General features: G+C 38.5%; 1 protein-coding gene across 4 annotated transcripts in view; it reads right to left on the minus strand.

Moving 5' to 3' along the window:
* Nucleotides 1-19,250, minus strand: part of COL14A1 (collagen type XIV alpha 1 chain) — a 179,148-nt gene that overhangs the window by 116,604 nt on the left and 43,294 nt on the right. For all 4 annotated transcript variants that reach the window (XM_070392050.1, XM_070392051.1, XM_070392049.1 and 1 more), the window contains exons 8-15: nucleotides 18,536-18,700; nucleotides 15,215-15,376; nucleotides 12,362-12,513; nucleotides 11,118-11,247; nucleotides 9,426-9,571; nucleotides 6,813-6,942; nucleotides 4,845-4,984; nucleotides 86-212 (exon numbers count right to left, since the gene is read on the minus strand). In XM_070392050.1, the coding sequence (XP_070248151.1) occupies nucleotides 86-212; nucleotides 4,845-4,984; nucleotides 6,813-6,942; nucleotides 9,426-9,571; nucleotides 11,118-11,247; nucleotides 12,362-12,513; nucleotides 15,215-15,376; nucleotides 18,536-18,700 (1,152 nt within the window). The remainder of the gene's footprint in view (nucleotides 1-85; nucleotides 213-4,844; nucleotides 4,985-6,812; nucleotides 6,943-9,425; nucleotides 9,572-11,117; nucleotides 11,248-12,361; nucleotides 12,514-15,214; nucleotides 15,377-18,535; nucleotides 18,701-19,250) is intronic.

The following is a 19,250-nucleotide window of genomic DNA, read 5'->3' on the forward strand; positions in this document are numbered from 1 at the left end:
ATCACAATTGAAGAAGCTAATCCATTTTGTGGTTTATATAGAGTTACTGTTGGAAACTTTTCAAACCATAATAAGACTTACTTACCTGTGGTAAATCTCCCAGTCAGAGGCTCGGACTGCCCCTCATCATAGATGGAGGAGATAGCAATAGTGTACTCCGTGAGGGGTGTCAAGCCCTTCAGAGGGAATGTAGTAATAGGATCCACTTCAACCTGCAAAGAAGAGGAGGCACAATAGCTATATCAGACACTCTCAAATGCTGGAAACAGAAATCATTTTACTGTATTACTGTCTTTAGTTCACGTGGCTGGCAGCAGAGCTATAAATACTTGCAAAAAATTACTGAATTATAAAACCAGTCAGTTTATATATACACATTCTAAATTTATACCCTTTAATAGGTTACCTATCAGTAAATTCATGGGATATCTTTGCAACCAATATTATTTCCATACATTAACAATATAGAAAGTAAAGTGCACAATGCTCATATATATAGAATGTTCTCAGATTGGTCTGCTAGGAGCAGCTGTTTTTTGGCTTCACTGTCTGGGCTCTGCTGACTTCCCAACTAAGTAATACACAGTAACTCCTATAAGAGATTCATGTGGGGGCAGAATCAGGAAATGGGCATATTAAACGAGGCCCGGTGCATGAAATTCATGCACGGCTAGGGTCCCTAGGCCTGGCTGGTGATCAGGCCGATAGGGGCCTTCCTTTGTTCTGTGCCGCCTCCTGGTAGTCAGCGCACATCATAGCGAGCAATAGAACTCCCGGTCGAACTCCCCAGGGGACACTTGGCATATTAGCCTTTTATATATAGATAGATAATAGTCAATAATTAAAATTTTCCTTTCTCTTCCACAGAGAGACATATTGTGGGGAAAATATGTATCAATGTCTTTAGGGCACAAAGGGATGAAGTTCCGAGAATAAGGACCAAGGATATAAAGAAAGGAAGAATTGGAAAAGGGAAGAAACAAGAACAGACCTTGAAGAAAAAAAATAAAGTAGGAGGCAATGAGGACAGAATCTAGGAGACAGAGACCTGAGCAAAGTCATCCTCAGTCTCAGACAAAGAATAGACACTGCTTTATCTTTGAGAGGCTGGGTCTTGGGCTGCTGAGGTACATACAGGGAACATATAGGAGACCAAGTAAATGGAGCCTCCCACCTAAGCACTGTACATACATTGTCTCAATTGATGCTCACAAACCCCTTTAAGGTAGGTACTTACAGTAAGGCACCCTTGTTCTAGTGATACTCTAGGGAACTGAAGAAATGAACCTATTAGGGGGGTGGGGTGTAAAGTATCAACCAAAGGACTTGTATGCATGCATATTAGCATAACCAAAGGACACGAACACAGGGACTTGTCCTGGGGGGTGGAAGTAGCCAGGCAAGGGTCAATTGGGGGGAAAAAAGACATATGTAACACTTTAAACAATAAAAAATATATATATTAAAACTATCACCAGGAATATATAGTTTGAATTCATGAACTGAGCAAGGTTTTAGATTCTTTGGATATGAATTTGTGTTCTGGATCCTCCACTTATTAAACTGACTTTCTCATCTTGAACAAAAAAAAGAAAGGAAGGAAGGAAGAAATGAACCTATTTACCTGAGAGCAGACTTTGCCAAAAATATCTGACTTAAAATGTTTTCAAGAGACATTATGGAGCAATATCACCGAGATCTGATGTTTACAATACTACCAATAACTAATCTTTCCTATCATACTCTCCATCGCCCCCTGGACTCCAGTCACACTGACTTTCCATCAGGTCAAGATTTTTCTCACCTCAGGGCCTTTGCACATGCAATTCATTTGGTCTGGGACTCTATTTCTGTAGGTCTTTCAAATAAGGCCTTCCTCACCTGTCAAGACTGAGCTTCAATTTCACCTCCTCAGAGAGGGTTTCTCTTTGCACCTATCTTGGTAGGGTTATTCTCTAACAATGTTCTTGTTTGTTTCCTCCCTTAGCACCAATCACAGCTTGAAATGATTTTATTTCCTTACATACTTGTTTATTGTTTACTTCCTGCATGGACTGTAAGCTCCTTGAGGGCAAAATGTTGTTCAGCTTTTTCACTACTGGATTTGAGTTGTAGTTTTTTGAGTGAATAAAATAAGTAAATGAAAATTAAGATGGAGGCAACAAAGAGCCTTTTCAAGAGATAACAAAGGGCTCCTCTAACCTAAGAGCCAATCCAGTAATCACATGCATCTCTTAAAGAATCAATTATAGCTCAAAAAAAGAGTGGCAAGCCTTTTTCATCCTTTTGAAACCCTAACCAATCTGTTGGACAGGGGAGCCAACCCCCAGCCTTTTCAGCCATTCCAGCTGAGAGGCCAGACACGGAAGTGAAGTCATCTTGGAAGCTCTGGCCCAGTCAAGGTCCCAGATGAGTAGGGGAGTCATCCCAGCTGACACTGCATGGAGCAGTGACAAGCTGTCCCTGCTGAACCCTACCCAAATTGCATAATCATGGGTTGTTATTTTAGCCAGGATATTAGTTACACAGTGATAGTTAACTGGGGGGAAAAGATAGTAACTTTTTCTGAATCTGGACCTGAAAGAATAGGTCATTCTTAGCATTTAGTGTTTACTCTGGTCTGAGTATTGTCTGCAAGCTTTTCATGCATTCATACACTTAATCCTTATACAACCTAGTATGGTAGCGAATGATTACCCCTAAGTTGAAGATGGGGAAAATGATACTCCAGAAAGTTAAGGAACTTGCCCATGGGAAAACCAACTAGTACATAGGACTTAAATACAAGTGTTTCTGACTCTAAACCATATGCTTATAAACTACTTATAATAGGGATTCATTATTTAAACACAGAAAAGACAAAACCATTTGTAAAACATGAGTTCAGGACATATTCTTCTAAACTATACTTACATATTGCTTTCCGTTGTTTTAAATTGTAATAGCTATCTTTCAACAGACATATATTTATTTATTTAATAAACTTGATACTAACAGACTATGTTTTATGCATTAACTATCATTTTCTTCCACCAAATAAAAACTTTTAGGTATCATTTATTTTTGTTCATTATCACATTTGTGTTTTAGACTAAGTTCTGAAACTGGTTTTGTTGGTAATACTTTTAAGATATAGAAGAATTTGGGAAGATGATAACCAATGACCAGGATCTCACTTTTATGCAAGTATTTTTTAGAACACATTTCCGAACAGTCTAGCTAAAAGCTTCACTTCAGCCAAACTCTGGGCCAGATGAAGAAATAGTCCTTGATGAGGAACGAGGGACTTGAGCTCCGCTCTGGGCTTTCGGGTTGAGTCACTGCCGTTGGGAACTGGAATTGCTTCTCAAAGTCTAACTGTGACCTTTCATGTAAAACTCAAATGGCAACACTTCAGGTCTCCCTCCTGTTTGCACATTTCCCCAAACGCTGTCACGGCACATGTGATCTGAGAAGGCTCCTGTCCTTGGTTTGACAAGGCATGCGTTGGCAGCGTTTTCCCATAAGGGCCACACTAGGTGCTCTCTGTAAAGCTCTCAGAACAGGGCTCAGGGTAAGCGCTCAACATGTGTTAGCTGTTCTCCCCCTCCTCCTCCTTCCCCTCTCCCTCATCATCATCGACATTTAAGTGTTTTTTATTTCAATCCTTTTGCTATTTCAGAAGGCAAAGCAAAGCAACTATTCCAAATGATCCCAGCTTTTTCAGAATTATTTGCCTTTAGGATTTATAAAGACTGAATGAAAGATGTTGAACTGTATTCCCTTATTGTTAGCAAATGTGTCGTGATTGCCCATTCATTACCCAATGTCCTGTACGAGGGTGCATTCTGAAAAATACTAATTGGATTTAATTACAGGAAAAAGTTTGTCTCTGCATATGAAAATACTTGCTTTATTTGGTCAGAAAACAGAAATGATGTAATCCAACATATTTCCCTCTTTGTCTTAGCTTCTTGGACCAAGACAAGGAAAACCAATAAAAATAACTTTGCTAACTATTCTTCTAAAACCTATTGCCAAGGATAGAGTTTCTAGAGAATATAAATCCCTGAGTACAAGATACTATATCTTCATGGGTTGTACTAAGCTCTATTATATAAAAGTATCTTCCGATACAAAATTTGAATTATTCCGTTTTCAGCTTAAGTTCATTGAACCATGGTTTTTCATATTCCAGTTTATTCAAAAGCAGAGGGATAAACTGGGTAACACTGACATTATTTCTAGTTTACTATTTCTATGAAGATACACACTACCCCACCCCAGTCCAATGGGGATGATGGTATTTTCCAAAGATGTCCCCATCAATTTATGTCTCCATCCCACAGGCCTCTGCTGCAGATGGCACCTGTGCTCCTCCTCTTCTTGAATCCATCAGGGAATTGTCATATCTCCTATGAACGGAGGGAGGTGACAGTCTGCGACTTCAGTTGCGAGGTAACTCAAGGTGACACAGCTTCCACGTACTGTTGCTCTGCCTCTGTCTCTTTGAACACATGTCTGGGGACTCCTGAGCCAACATAAAAAGTCCAGCTCCCTTAAAGCTGACATGCGAGAGGGGTCATGGGAAGAGTCTACTTAGAAACACAGAGAGCTGCTCCAGCTCCCAGCTGCTCCAGTCTTCCCACACCAGGCAGCAGATACAGGAATTAGGAAGCCACTGTCTCATGAGTGACCCCAAGCTAGAACTACACATCCAAGCCCCATTCCTGACCCACAGAAACTGTGGCAGAAAATAATTAGTATTGTTTTATGCTACTACCTTTGGGGATAGTGGGTTACACAGCCATAAAAAAACTAATACACCACCAGTAGAAAAACAGATATTGTGTTCCACAGCTTACCTCATTGATTTCAGTGCCATCTGCGTTGTTATATACAATGCGATAACCAGTGACCTTTCTTGAAGTCGGGTCCCAGGCTAACCGAGCACTGTTAGAGCCAACATTGGAGATTCTCAGGTTTCTTGGTGGACTTAAGGGCACTTTGCAGTAAATGGAATAGAAATAATCAAAAATGTAAATAATATACTTGTAAAAAAGACCAAAAAAAACCAAAACCCAGCATCTTTGGCTTCTGAACTACCTATAAATGAAAATTTTCACCCAGATAATAACTTAGAACAACAAAAAAAAACAAATAAAAAAACTTTCCTTGTATGAAATGAATAGTAATAAATTACACATGCTTAAAAATTAATAAGATTTAGGTAAATTGTCTGTGCCTTTCTTCTCCAGTCAATGCTATTATAGCCTGGTGTAAAGAAGCAACCTAATAGATCAACCAGGACACCTGAAATTAAGTCTTAACTATGCCATTCACCTATGATTCTGGCGAACTCACTCTACTTGTCCATTCCATAATCTCTTATGTGTAAAATGAGGGTGATGCTTCTCTGCCATCTCCACAATACAATATAAAGATGATATATTATAGAATTGTACACTTGAAACCCGTATAATTTAGTTAACCAATGTAACCTCTCTAAATTCAATAAAAATATTAAAAATTAAGTAAAAAGTAGACTAATAAAAAGCATGCCAGTCTCAGGAACAAGTAGCCAGGTCATCGGTTTTTAGGACCTTTACAAAAAAATTCAGCTACTAATGGTGGGAAAAGAGTCATGCACATTTTTTTAATATAAAGAATTGAGTATTCTGAGTGAAAGATAGATGGGCATTGGGAAAGTTCACTTAAGACAACTGATATATCAGGTGCTCTATGGCATAATCCATTTCTTTACTTCTGTGTTGAGCTCTCCCAGTTGTTTTGGGGGGGTGGGTTGTTTGATTATTTGCTGTTATGATTACATTTGTCTTTCTTCAAAGAACAAGAACAATACAGCCTTGATTAACAAAGAATGAATGTGGGAGAAAACTTCTTTCCTTATCATCAAATGTCTATACATCTTTCCCAAATAGAAACTCAAAGACAAAAGCACTGTAGAAGTTGTGCTAGTTCCCTCTTCCCAAGGCTCAGGGATGGGCAAGACCCCGAGTCTCTGCCCTTTCTTTTTATTTACCTTTTCTAAAAAGATTATAAACTCCGTACTTTGAACCAAAATTACACTTGCCGCGAAAATTATTACTCAATTAAAAACTAATTTTAATAATAGTCTGAGATAAATAGGACTGCAAAGATTATATGAAAAAATTGTTAATTTTTATAAGAGTGGGAGGCAAAAGAAATATTGAGTAAGTGTGTGTTAAGTACTTTCACCTGTGCTGCTATTGGTCCTCTTTTTACTGACTCCAAAATGTTACATTACTTGCCCAAGTTAAAATATGACTAGAGCTGGGATTTCCACCTTGGCTGCTTTGATTCCAAAGGCCATGTTCTTTCCCTTATATTGTAATCTAGCCTTTGGATTTACAAAGATGTTGCTGGCTAGAGGATGCTGAAATTCAGTTCTAGCATCCATATGACTTATACTAATAACACTAGAAGGAATATATTTATTTCCCCTAAATAAAACATGCATTTTCTTTTTTAGTTAAAATTTGTTTCTATTACAGTTGAAGTTATATATTATTGTATACTTGTTTCAGGTGTCCAGCATAGTGGTAGGATATTTATATAATTTCAGAAGTGATCCTCTTGGTAAGTCTAGTACCCAACTGGCACTATACACGGTTATTACACTATTATTGACTATCTTTCCTATTCTGTACTTTACATCCCCAAGTACACATTTTCTTAAGTTACAATAGCTCTTAAGAGGTTTCAACCTAAACCAGTATTTCCAATTCAGAATCCCTATGTTGACTCGGGCTTTTGTTACAGCATTTCATCTGAATGACGGAACTGCTCACGTGTTGTTTCTTGTCCTGAAACGGGATCGCTGGCCTCTTCTCCAAACATAGCATACACTGTAACTGTGTACTCTGTATTGGGCAACAGCCCACTCAATTCAATATCGGTGTGGGTCTCTCCAATTTTCATCTGAAAAGAACACACGTTATCAGATGGTGGGCCAATGTGTATTATTCACGCTGATCAGAGTCGAAGTGGATAAAGGTGAGACTTCACAGAATAAGCCTGTTTCCTCACAACCCCTTCACCAAACAGGCTTCAGTCAGAGTTTGTTCATTGTCACGTCATTTTATATTAGGAACAGATGCTATGGAACCATATAAACCTAAACATACTCGGCGTGCTGTTTTAGGGTAACTCCTTACATCTGGACAAGTGGCAACTGCAGCGAGACTAACAGTGTGAATATTTGGTCCAAAGAAGAGTGTGGGTGGAATTGAATCAGAAGTGTTCTCTAGAAAGAGTGTAAGCTCCAGGCCAGCACACTGCAGGCAGCGCCAAGTGGGCATCTTTCAGCACTTGGCTAATTTTAACCAGTCGCCTGGCTAGAAGCCCAGTCTTTGCTTCAAACCCAGTTGAGCTGGCCAGTTTTGTTGCCCAGTTCCACAAAGGGGCCTATCCACCTGGATTGCAAGTCTTTTCCAGGATTCAGAAGAGATCAACCCACCTTGATGCCCAAGTTGGCAATTTGCTTTTTGACTCTCGTGATTTTTATGACCCTTGGAGTGAAGCTAGCCAACATTCTCAATTATGTAACAACTGAGTACAACTGTATAATAGGATGGTTTTATTTTTGGTTTGGAAGGAAGAAAAATATCTCCATAGACAATGTCCAGTCACACAACTTTCTAGGTTATTATTGTCAAATTAAACATTTTAATTTTGAGACATCTCAACATAGATAACATAAATGTAGAGGAAATATTATGATATACCCTGATGTAGCCACCAGTCAAATGTAATCAATATCAACATTTTGTCATATTAACTTCACATTTTATTCTTAAAATAATTAATATATTCAGATAAAACAGAAGTTCTCTCTTTCTGCTCACCACCTTCACCCTAATGTTAAGGTATATATAGCTTATTGATTTTTTTTTACTTCTATGCACATTATGTATATATTTGTAAATAATAATATATATGTATATATTACAACATACATAAATAGAACTATAACAACCTAATATTTTTACAATTTTTTTCTACGTCAATATTACTATGTTTCAAGACTTATCCATGTGGATACACAAGGACAGAGTTGACATTACTTAATTCCTTTATGATATTTTTTGTATAAATATGCTGTTATTTCCCATTGCTCTTTTGCTGAACATGTCAATTGTTTGCAATATTTTGTTCTGAGCAAGTTTCTCCATTGATTTTTCCCTATGATAAATACATCAAATATTGTATATATCTTTATTTCAAATTATTCTCCAAGGCAACTGTACCAATTTACGTAAGTGATTCTGTGTCCTCACATGCTCACTAATATGTAGTATTATCAGACTTTAAAAATTGTTTACTAATCGACTGGGTATGAACTAGTATCCCCTTCTTTTTTATTTGTCTCTTTCTTAGTGAAACTGAACATCTTTCCAACATCATTTTTAAGTCTCCCTTCTGCCAAAAGGGAATTCAAATAAATATTAAATCCAAATGGCCAAAAGCTGTCTAAACTTTGCAAATAAAAGAGCTCATGTCACCAATGCTCTGTTCTTGACACTCAGATTCACCTTATTTTTGGCCCTAAAAATTTCTGTCACCAGAGGCAGATTTTAGACAATGTTAACTAATCAAGTTCTGAATGCCCTCTCTTGTCCACCTGCCTGTCAGGACACTCCCAAGCGTCATAGACACTTCCTCTTAAGTCCTCCATCATCTATATTATAATTATGTTTCCAAGGAATTAAAAATGAGGACTAAAATAAATTATTCAAAAGTCCAAGATTCATCATTTAAAATGGAATAAATGCAAAAAAAACCTCCACATTGATGAGGTACATTTGTCTACCATGCAAATTAATTTTAAAAAAATTTCCTAAGTCAGTGTACATAGGGGAAACAGTCATTTGTGAATTGCATATAGAAATGTGAAGTACGTACAATTTCTCTAGAGTCATTTGGTAATGCTTAGTGTAATGAATGGCATACCCTTTGAAAAAAGAAACTCCATTTCTAGCATTTTATGCTATGGAAATAACCATACAAAATTATATGTTTAAAAAAATGGTCACAAAAGCATATTTATACAGAAAATTATCTAATTGTCCAATATTATGAGATTAAACAACAATGGAAAGGTATAAAGATGTTTAAAATGATGACATAAATTATGATTTAATGGTATGGAATGGTAGTCACAATAACCTAAATGGAAACGGAAGAGTACAAAACCATTTCCATTTGTTGTGTCCAACATGCATTAAAAAAGACTTGAACTAAATGTGAACAACTTATTCCCTCTAGGTGGTTCGATTACAAGTGATTTTTCCCCTCTTGCTTAATACGAATTTTCTAAATTTTATACACTGAATTTTTACAGTAAAAATGTCTCTTTTAAGAAAGTCGAAGATTCTAGAACTCTAGTGGCAGCGGGTAGTTACCTCTTTTTCATCCCCAGCCAGACCCTCCGTGAGAGGAGCATAGAGGATCAGGTATCCCGATGCTCCGGCCACTGCATTCCATCTTGCCCGCAGACTGTTCTCAGTCACATCGTACAGTTCGAGGTCGGAAGCCATGGGTAAAGCAACTGCAAGAGGAGATTGCTTTTTGTAATGTTCAGCCATTACCAGTGTGCTTGCTCATTTCAAAGTATGCAGGTGCTACTTAAGTAAACATAGCTTATTTTTCAGATAACTTTCATCCTTCAATCTGTTCACATAGCCTTCTGGGAGGGTAAGCATGGTGAATGTTTAAAGCAGGAATGACAAATCTTCTGGTTTCTTATATCCCACTACAGTGATGGGCCCCTTTCCCTGGCAGGCAGTCAAGAGCAAGAAGACTATTCTGACCACTGTTTTATGTCCATCACCAAACAGTGTCTGACATGCAGCAGCCATTAAAAATAGTTGTTGAGTCACAATAAAATGACAGAATGGGTGGCTGGAGGAACACATACATGAATGAATAAATACTCATTGACACATTCAATCAGGGACAATGATGAGGCATGAATAACTAGCAATAGGTTTGAGAAAAATGGAATAATCAAGACATAAGACTGGCTATAATTGAGAAGAGAAAGAGATTAAGGATAAATTACAAGCTCCTGGCTTTAACAATGCCAATGAAAACCATGAAATGTTGTTTTCAAATATGAACCTAGGCCCTCCACACTCTGGCCCGGCCTCCTTTTCCAATCACAATGTCAAGTTCAGGACTTGGTTTACACATGCAGCTCCCTGTCACACTTGGATTGGAGAGCCTATAGCAGCTCATTGCACTAATTTGATCGCATGTCCTTGGTTTGCATTCTCTTCCTTACTAGACAAAAACTTCCTTAAGGTCAGGAATTGTTGCTAAAATACTTATGCAAAGCGGGATTATTAATAGCTACCTTAAAAATCATTGTCAGGGATAAATCCAACAATGTATTGGACTGGAATGTGATTACCATAATGCCTACCACATAGTTATTGGTGGTGTTTATAGTGTTATCATTGTCCTATCAGAGGCAAAGTTCTTTAACTGTGCATAGTGACGAGCACGTAATAGGACCTTAATTCATGTTTGCAATAACTAAAGAGTAGATAACTGTGTTTTTTGAGATTATCGTTTCCCAGGAGTGTGTGTGTGTGTGTGTGTGTGTGTGTGTGTGTGTGTGATCATTATCATGCTCAGGTAAGGAATTACTAGTATTCAGAAGCTTGTTTTAATTGCAATGGCATAAAAAGTGAAAATAGATGTAACATAATGCCCATGTATTTCTACTGGGCAGGAGAGAGAGCTACAGAGCTCGGTCTCTACTTCTACTGACAAATTCAAGCTCAGTGCTTAGTTTGTAACAGGCATTCAGTAAATGTTTGTTTACTAAATAAATAAATAAATGTATTTTGCACCCTTCACCACTAAGGTTACTCTCTCCTACACATAACAGTGTTATCATATCCCTCCCAGTATGTAGCCCCTGCAAAATGTAATGATAGCTTGGTCCAGTACAGCATGCAAGCATAACTATTTTCTAGGAATTTGACTCAGGATGTCCATCAATACAACCTGAGCAGAATTCCAAATTAGGAAGTGCTGCCTAAGCAATGCTATACAAGGTCAGAAGTGAGGTGGAATCCAATACGTACGGGTGGTCTCGGTTCCCCGCAGGCCTTCACTAGCGGTGTGAGAATACACTGCAAAGACTGAGACCTGATATTCAGTGAGAGACATCAAGTTTTTCAACACCGTGGAAGATTCACTGCCATCCACCACCACCTGTTTAAAGTGCAGTTCAGGTATAAGAGTATGAAATGTCCCATGTGCAGAATTAACATGAAAAAGCAAAAATACCTCTAGCAAGAACATTTCACTAAATGTTTTCTTATGTGTGCTGCATCCTCTTTCCACTGTGCGGTCAATTCTCCTTAAATTATTATCTGAAGCAATGCGCCTTTTATGGAGCATGTCCAAAACTCCCTTATTAATTCCTATCTAAGTGGAAATGGTGTCATTTTTATACTAATCACATCTGCTTCATAACAGTTGATGTGTGATATTTTTCCATGGAGCTTTGGGAAGCATTTAAAAGGTTTATTAGTCATAAAAAAAGATATAAAATTGGAATAATTCTGATTTTTTTTGACAAAATAATTTAAACCTTCATGATCTACTTCTCTGACACTTAAAAAAATTATATCCCCTGCCGTAATCCAGAAGAAAAACTGTGCAACAGGCTGAGGTTAGTCAGGGGTTAGGACAATAAAAGGTTAGCACTTAAAAAAAAAAAAAGATTTCATCACATGTTAACATATTCCCTGTGAATTGCTGTATCAAAGGTAGGAACTGGGAAGAATCCAATCATCTGGCAATATGTACTTTCCCGTGATGGCCAACCCATGAGAAAGGCCAGCCACAGATGCTTTCTTATGGCTTCTCCATTGCAATCATCTCCATAAACATCCAGGAAATTCCAAACCCTGGAGGACTATGTGACCCCATAATTTGGATCACACAGACTTCATTAAGGAAGGGAGTTCAGACCACTCCCAAAGTAGAAAGAACACATGAATAGCAAAAGGAAGCTCTGGCCAGATAACTAACTACTGATTTCCTTTGCTTTAGAACTCATTAATTTTTAAAAAGAAGGGGAAAAAAGCTAAAATAAGTTGTGTTAGAAAGGGATACATGACTAGTTCTGAGGGTTATTTGATGGAGGTGAGAAGAAAAGGTGCAAATAAAGTACACGGACATGTGGAAATGTATGTAAGTGAAATGATTCTAAATGTTTATCACAGAATAACCTTACATATCCATTTCTGTCTTGTCTTCTCTACTGTAGAAGACTTGAGAAAATGAAAATAATGGTTTGAAAAGATAAACTCCTTATTACCTCGTCTGGTTTTCCACCCCTGGTAGGATAATACACGACTCTGTATTTTGCCACCTTCCCTGGGGCATGAGTCCAGTTAACCATGAAGCTTCTGGCAGTGACTTCAGAAGTAATCAGCTCCGTTGGTGGCCCAATGGTGGCAAGGGCCAAGCCTAAATTAAAGAGACACATAAGATGAACCTCTTCCCCAAAGTTAGTTCTTATTCACCTAGGAAACCCCCTTAGTCAGAAATGACTACTGACTTTATGCCACCCCTAAAATTTTCTTTTTTTAAAAATATATTTTATTGACTTTTTACAGAGAGGAAGGGAGAGAGATAGAGAGTTAGAAACATCGATGAGAGAGAAACATCTATCAGCTGCCTCCTGCACATCTCCTACTGGGGATGTGCCCGCAACCAAGGTACATGCCCTTGACCGGAATCGAACCTGGGACCTTTCAGTCCGCAGGCCGACGCTCTATCCACTGAGCCAAACCGGTTTCGGCCACCCCTAAAATTTTCATCTCTAAAGAAGTTGATTCAGTTATTCATTCTGACATTTGTTCATCAAAACATTTAAGTGTCTATTAAGTACCAGTCCCTACACCAGGTTCTGCGGATACAAACTTAAATAAAACATAGTCCTTGACTCTAAGGAACTTGGCTTAAAGAAATTGCTTATAGAATAGTTAAAATACAAAAACACCACATTCATTGAACATGTGCATATCTATAAGTAGTCTCCTAAGTTCTTTATTATTTTATTTACTTCTCAGTAGTTACTATTATTCTTCCCATTTCACAGGTGACAAAACCAAGCCACAATGAACTTAAGTTACTCGCCCAAGTCTCACAATTAGTAAGTATCAGAGCTGAGTTTGATACTCGAGCTTCTTGACACAAGAGTCTGTGTTTTTAAGCATCTGAAGGTCCAGTAGCTATACTGGAGACTGCAACAATGGCCAATAACTAAAAGTAAAAAAAGAAGAAAAAGCAACCGACACACTGAATATTCACTATGAGCTAGACACTGCGTAAGCAGTTTGTCTTATGTACATGTTAAAGCTAATGATTCTACAAAAGATTTGGGACATGTAAAGTTCAGGGTCCTTGAACTTTAGTATTTCTTATTCTCTAGGGGAAAGCATGTCAAACTCAAAGGCTAATATGGGCCAAATAAATGAGGCATGAGGCCCGTGGGCTGTGAGTTTGACATGCTTGTTCTAGGGGCATTTACCCAAGGGACTTCAATAACCATTACACTGGGGGAGGGGAGAACATAGTTACTGAACACTAACTATGACCAGGAACTATATTACATGCTTTATCAGCATCCACATGTAGAGATTTTTTGTGTGTGGGAAAATCAGGGTTCTAAAGGACTCTCGTTAAGAAGCCCAGAGAAGTTTGTTCAGGAAACTACTGCTTGGCTGCCCAACCTAGTCCCTCACCAAAATTAAAAAGTTTTGCTCTGCAAAAAACCTTATTTAAAAAATGAAAAGACAAGCTACAGATCAGGAAAAAATATTAACAAACTATGTATCCAAAAGAGGACTGGTATGTAGAATATGAATAAAGAATTCCCAAAACTCAGCTGTTAAAACTAAACTTAAAGAAGTCCAATTAGAAAAATAGGCCAAAGACATGACTGACATTTCACCAAAGAGCATATCACAGATGCAAAATGAGCACGTGAAAAAGATGTTTGATTTCACTGGGCATCTGGGAAGTGCAAAATTAAAACCACAAGGAGCTATCACTACACACTGATCACAAAGGCTAACATGAAAAACAGTAGCAACAATAAATGTTGGTGACAATGCAAAGAAACTGGATCCCTCATATAGGGTGGCCCCCAGAAAAGTATATACACTTTAACAGCTGATAACTCAACTTTGAAAATGAAATGTATTTTAATAAGCACTGCCTTTCTAATTATTCAAAGTGTGTACATACATTTTTTGGGACATTCTATATATTGCTGGTGGAAATGTCAAATGCTATGGTCACCCTGGAAAATAGCTTGGCGGTTTCTTAACTAAAACTAAACTAAATATAAAATTACAATATGATATCCTGAACTTTATCCCAGAGAAATTAAAACATATGCTCATAGAAGAACCTATACATGAATGTTTGGAGCAGCTTTATTTGTAACAGCCAAAGAATGGAAACAACTCAGATGTCTTTCAATGTGGGAATGGTTAAACAAACTGTGGTACATCCATACTGTGGAATACGACACAGCAGTTCAAAGGAAAGGGCTACTAATACATGCAACACCTTGAAGGAATCTCCAGGGAATTACCTTGAATAAAGAAAGCCAATCCCCAAAGGTTACATACTACATGATTCCATCTACATAATATTTTCAAAATGAAAAATATTTAGAGATGGAGAACCGATTTTCAGGAGTTAGGGAGAGGTTGGGGGAGGGATAGAATGAATGTGGCTATAAAAGAACAATAGTCATGATCCTTGTGGTAATGGAAATGTTCTATATTTTGATTGTATTAGTGCAAACACCATGATATTGTACTGCAGTCTTGCGATATGTTACCATTGAGGGAAACTGGAAAAGTATACAGGCTCTCTCTCTACATTATTTCTTACAACCATGTACATGGACAATTCTCTCAAAATCAAGTTTAATTAAAAGACACAAACAGGATGGTCTAAAGGAGAAAATTATCTAGTGGTTAGAGTATTCCTCCCTCACCCCACCAATATACCCCCGTTTCTATTAGGAGAATAGAGGACTCTATTTAGAAAGTCGAGATGAAAGATGGTAAGAATTTTCCTAACCCACGGCAGACTTTTGCTCAGCGCAGTCCCCATGTGCACAGAACTACTGCTCCCCGTCACTGTTTACCTTTGATCTCCCTGTCCTGTTCTTCCACCCGGAGACAGACGGTCCTCGTCAGGCTCTCCACCACCGTGTGCATCAGGTCAAATTCGGCCACGTTGTACACGTGAGTGCTGTCGGGTTCAGAGGCGATCTCCTGCAGCTCGTTCTCATCCGCGTTTTTCACCCCTTGCAAGGAAGACAACAGGGAGGGTTGCGACATCCATGCCCCATTTGAAAAAGCAACGGCACTGTCCCAACCTGAGCCCCTCAGTCTCACTGCAATCAAAGCATCTGCTGCTTAAAGAGGCACATCTCTCCCGGCTGAGGCTTTTTAAAAGTCACCTTCAGAATCATTGTTAAATGGTTTAGCTTCATTTTTTTACATATTTTTATTGATTTCAGAGAGGAAGGGAGAGGGAGAGAGAGATAGAAACATCAATGATGAGAGGGAATCACTGACCGGCTGCCTTCTGCATCCCCCACACTGGGGATTGAGCCCACAACCCAGGCATGTGCCCTTGACTGGAATCCAACCCGGGACCCTTCAGTCCGCAGGTCGACGCTTTATCCACTGAGCCAAACCGGCTAGGGGCGAGCTTCATTTTCTTCAATATGTCTTACCCTAAAGACGTACTGATGAAACTAACTTCTGTCTTGCATGAATATTGCATAAGCAATAGTAATGAAACCAGTATTCTAAACTATCAAAACTTCCGGTTTAAATTTCTATAAAACACATTTACTTAAATTGAGAGATTACTATAATAAAAATAATATATAATGATCATCATTATTATTATATAGTATTAAGAGACAGCTTGGGCGGGATTAACATACGCAAATACACAGGCTGGCTAGTAACCATTGCAAATAGGGAAGCTCTGGTTCTTCCACAATATTTATTGAATTCCTTGCTATGGTGGGTCAAGCGCAATGCTGAGTGTTTAGAATACAGCAGGAAGTACAGTGATACAGAAAACCCTCTGCCCTCATGAAACTTCTCCAGTCTCTATTTTAGCAGTGGATGCTAACACTTACAGTGTGCTTACTTTGCCCCAAATGCTCCAGTGTTTTATGAATATTAACATATTTAATCCTCACAACCAACCCTATGAGTTTGGCACATTGTTTCTCCCATTATACAGATGTGTAAGCTGATGCAGAGAGAGGTTAATTAACTTGCTCAAGGAAACATAACAAGGAAGTGTACACCTGGGATTCAGCCAGGCAGTCTAGATCCAAAGTCATATGCTCTGAACCACTATATCGTGCTGCCTCTCAGAAGACTCACATTAAAATGAGTAAATATTTACCAATGAAATTAGAAACCAAAAAAGGAAGGCACAGGATTGGTTCTTATGGGTGTCAAGGTAGATTTCTCTTCCCCAGGCTTCAACAAACAAGGAGCATCTATACTAATAAAAGAGTAATATGCTAATTAGACCGGACATCTTCCAGACATCTTCCAGACAAAGCCACAGTCACGGGGGCCGAGGCAGAGGCGGTTAGAGGCGATCAGGCCGGCAGGGGAGGTCAGTTAGGGGTGATCAGGCAGGCAGGCAGAGGTGGATAGGGGCGATCGGGCCGGCAGGGGAGCAGTTAGGAGCCATCAGACAGGCAGGCAGAGTGGTTAGGGGCATCAAGCAGGCAGGCAGAGTGGTTAGGGGTTATCAGGCAGGCAGGCAGGTAAGCAGTTAGGAGCCAGGGGTTCTGGATTGGAGAGGGTGCAGGCCAGGCTGAGGTACACTCCCCTCCTGTGCATGAATTTCATACACCAGGCCTCTAGTTTCTTTATAAACCTCTGACATTGCAATCATCTAAGGGTGTTAAAAGAGATTCTATGGAAGAAAAGAAGAGCGATTACTTGGGGCAACATGAATTACTTCTTAGAGGCCTGGCTGTGCCATTGAATTCATCTTCTAACCTCAACACACTGAGTAACAAAGCATTGGTTGTTTCTCACCTATTTGCTTTAGGGGGGTCATAGGATAATAAATACTACTGGTTTTCAGGTAGTTTCCAAAAAAAAAAGTTCAAATCACATCTGAATTCACTTAAAGTTTTGTTTAAAAACTCATCCATTCATTATGAACAAGACCACAAAATGGAGAATAAACACATGAATGAATTCCCCCATCAGTTTACATCTTCTGAAGGGATTTCCTTTGTTCGGGAAAATGATTGCAAAATAAAAAAATGAAAATTAAATCAATCTGTCTGATGTTTCTTGCCTGAAGGACTTCTACAATAGCTTCTAAAATGTGCAGTTGGATCTGGATCCACAATAACAAAATCACATTAGTGCATACTGAAGCAATGAGCTTAATATCAGCCATGCTTTTCATGCTGGTTAAAACCAACAAATTTGAATTTATAGATATAAAAATATTCTAGGGAAGATAGTCCCTTTCTCTCTCTCTCTCTCTCTCTCTCTCTCTCTCTCTCTCACACACACACACACACACACACACACACACACACACCAAATAGCAAAGTAGTTTGTTGCAAATAGCATAGAAAGAGAGGAGATGTCACCATGACTTGGAAGGGCTCATTTTGTAAGGACAGGGCCTTCCTCATCTCTGTGCCCCAGCACCCACCCACAATGCCTGGCACACAGCAGATAAGCAAATACTTCTTGAATGAAACACTCTATAAACCACATTTTGATAGCAAATCTAGGAATGGGCCAGAAGAACTGTGTCTGGATTTAGGTTTGTTTTTGTTTTGTCAGTCTGTATGAAATAGAAGACCCACCTACTGCCAAAGAAAATGTAAGCATTTTCCTCAAGAGCAAAGTTGCATCATCTAAGTATTTTGCAGTTATTCTGCATGTGTGAATATATAGATATATACTACTATATATTCTTTTCCACAAGAATGAACCTTAAAAAGAGCTTCAGAGAAATAATACTGCGTATCTGGAATTTTGTGCTTTCTTTAATTAACTGCAGGACCTTAATTACTTGAAAATGATAAACTGGTTTCTCCATATACCACCAGAAAAGAGAGAGCTTATAACAAGATACTAAAGAGAAAAGTCCTGACTGGTAAAAAGTAATAAGTAGGAACCTAACCATTGTCCTTTATACTTTTCACAACACTTTACATATGGTATCTCGCCTTAGAGGTCTTCACACTATAGGGCACAAAACAGTTACCATCACTTCCATTTTAAATGTAGGTTATAGGGCTCAGATCATATGATTTGTTGTGATGAGAGTCAGGACTAGAAAATGTATAGGTCTCCTGGCTTTCCATGAAGTGCACTTTGCATTACATATTATTTTTAAGTGGCTGTGTGTCTGTCCCCATTGTTGAAACAGAACTATAAGTAACACATACCTATGGCAAACAGCTCCACACCAGATTCACGAAGGTTTCTGGATGGTGGAATAATATCATCCTGGGATTTCCCGTCTGTGATTAAGATGCCAATTTTGGATACTCCAGTTCTTGCTCCTGCTTCTGGCTTAAAGCTGTTTTCAAAAATGTAGTTCAAAGCAAGACCTGGCAGAAAACAAGGAAAAATAAACACAAACCAACCACCTCTAATAAAAACCCTTCCAGTCCTGCAAAGTTTAACCACAAGATGAGTAACTTATTGAACTAAAGGGATGTTTATTAGATGCAAACTTTCACCTTCATTTTTACAACAACCTCTTCCTTGACAGATCGGATGAAAAACTCAACTCCACCAGAAGAGAGGCAATACAAATAACTGACCACTGCATCATTTCAGAAATTCGCATTTACAACGAACATTGAATTCGTGGCCCTTGGACATGACAGATCTGTGTACACGAAAATGTAAAGCTTTATAAGTTAGAATAAAGCAAGAATCCCCACACAATCATGTCTGTTCCAAATATTATCTCTACACTTTCAGTTTTGCTAATGATGGCCTATAGAACCAAAAATTCTTTCCTATCTCTCTTTCGTAGAGGTAGTGGGGGAAGATCTCAAAGAAAACTGAACCCCTGCCTTTTGAATGTGACCCTTTTCACCAAGAAAAAATAAGAATTGCTGCAATATTTTTATAGGATTTGTGTTAAATATT

This window comes from Myotis yumanensis, unplaced genomic scaffold (assembly GCF_028538775.1).
Source record: "Myotis yumanensis isolate MYYU_CA2020_CCGP unplaced genomic scaffold, mMyoYum1.0.hap1 SCAF_15, whole genome shotgun sequence".
Lineage (NCBI taxonomy): Eukaryota > Metazoa > Chordata > Mammalia > Chiroptera > Vespertilionidae > Myotis > Myotis yumanensis.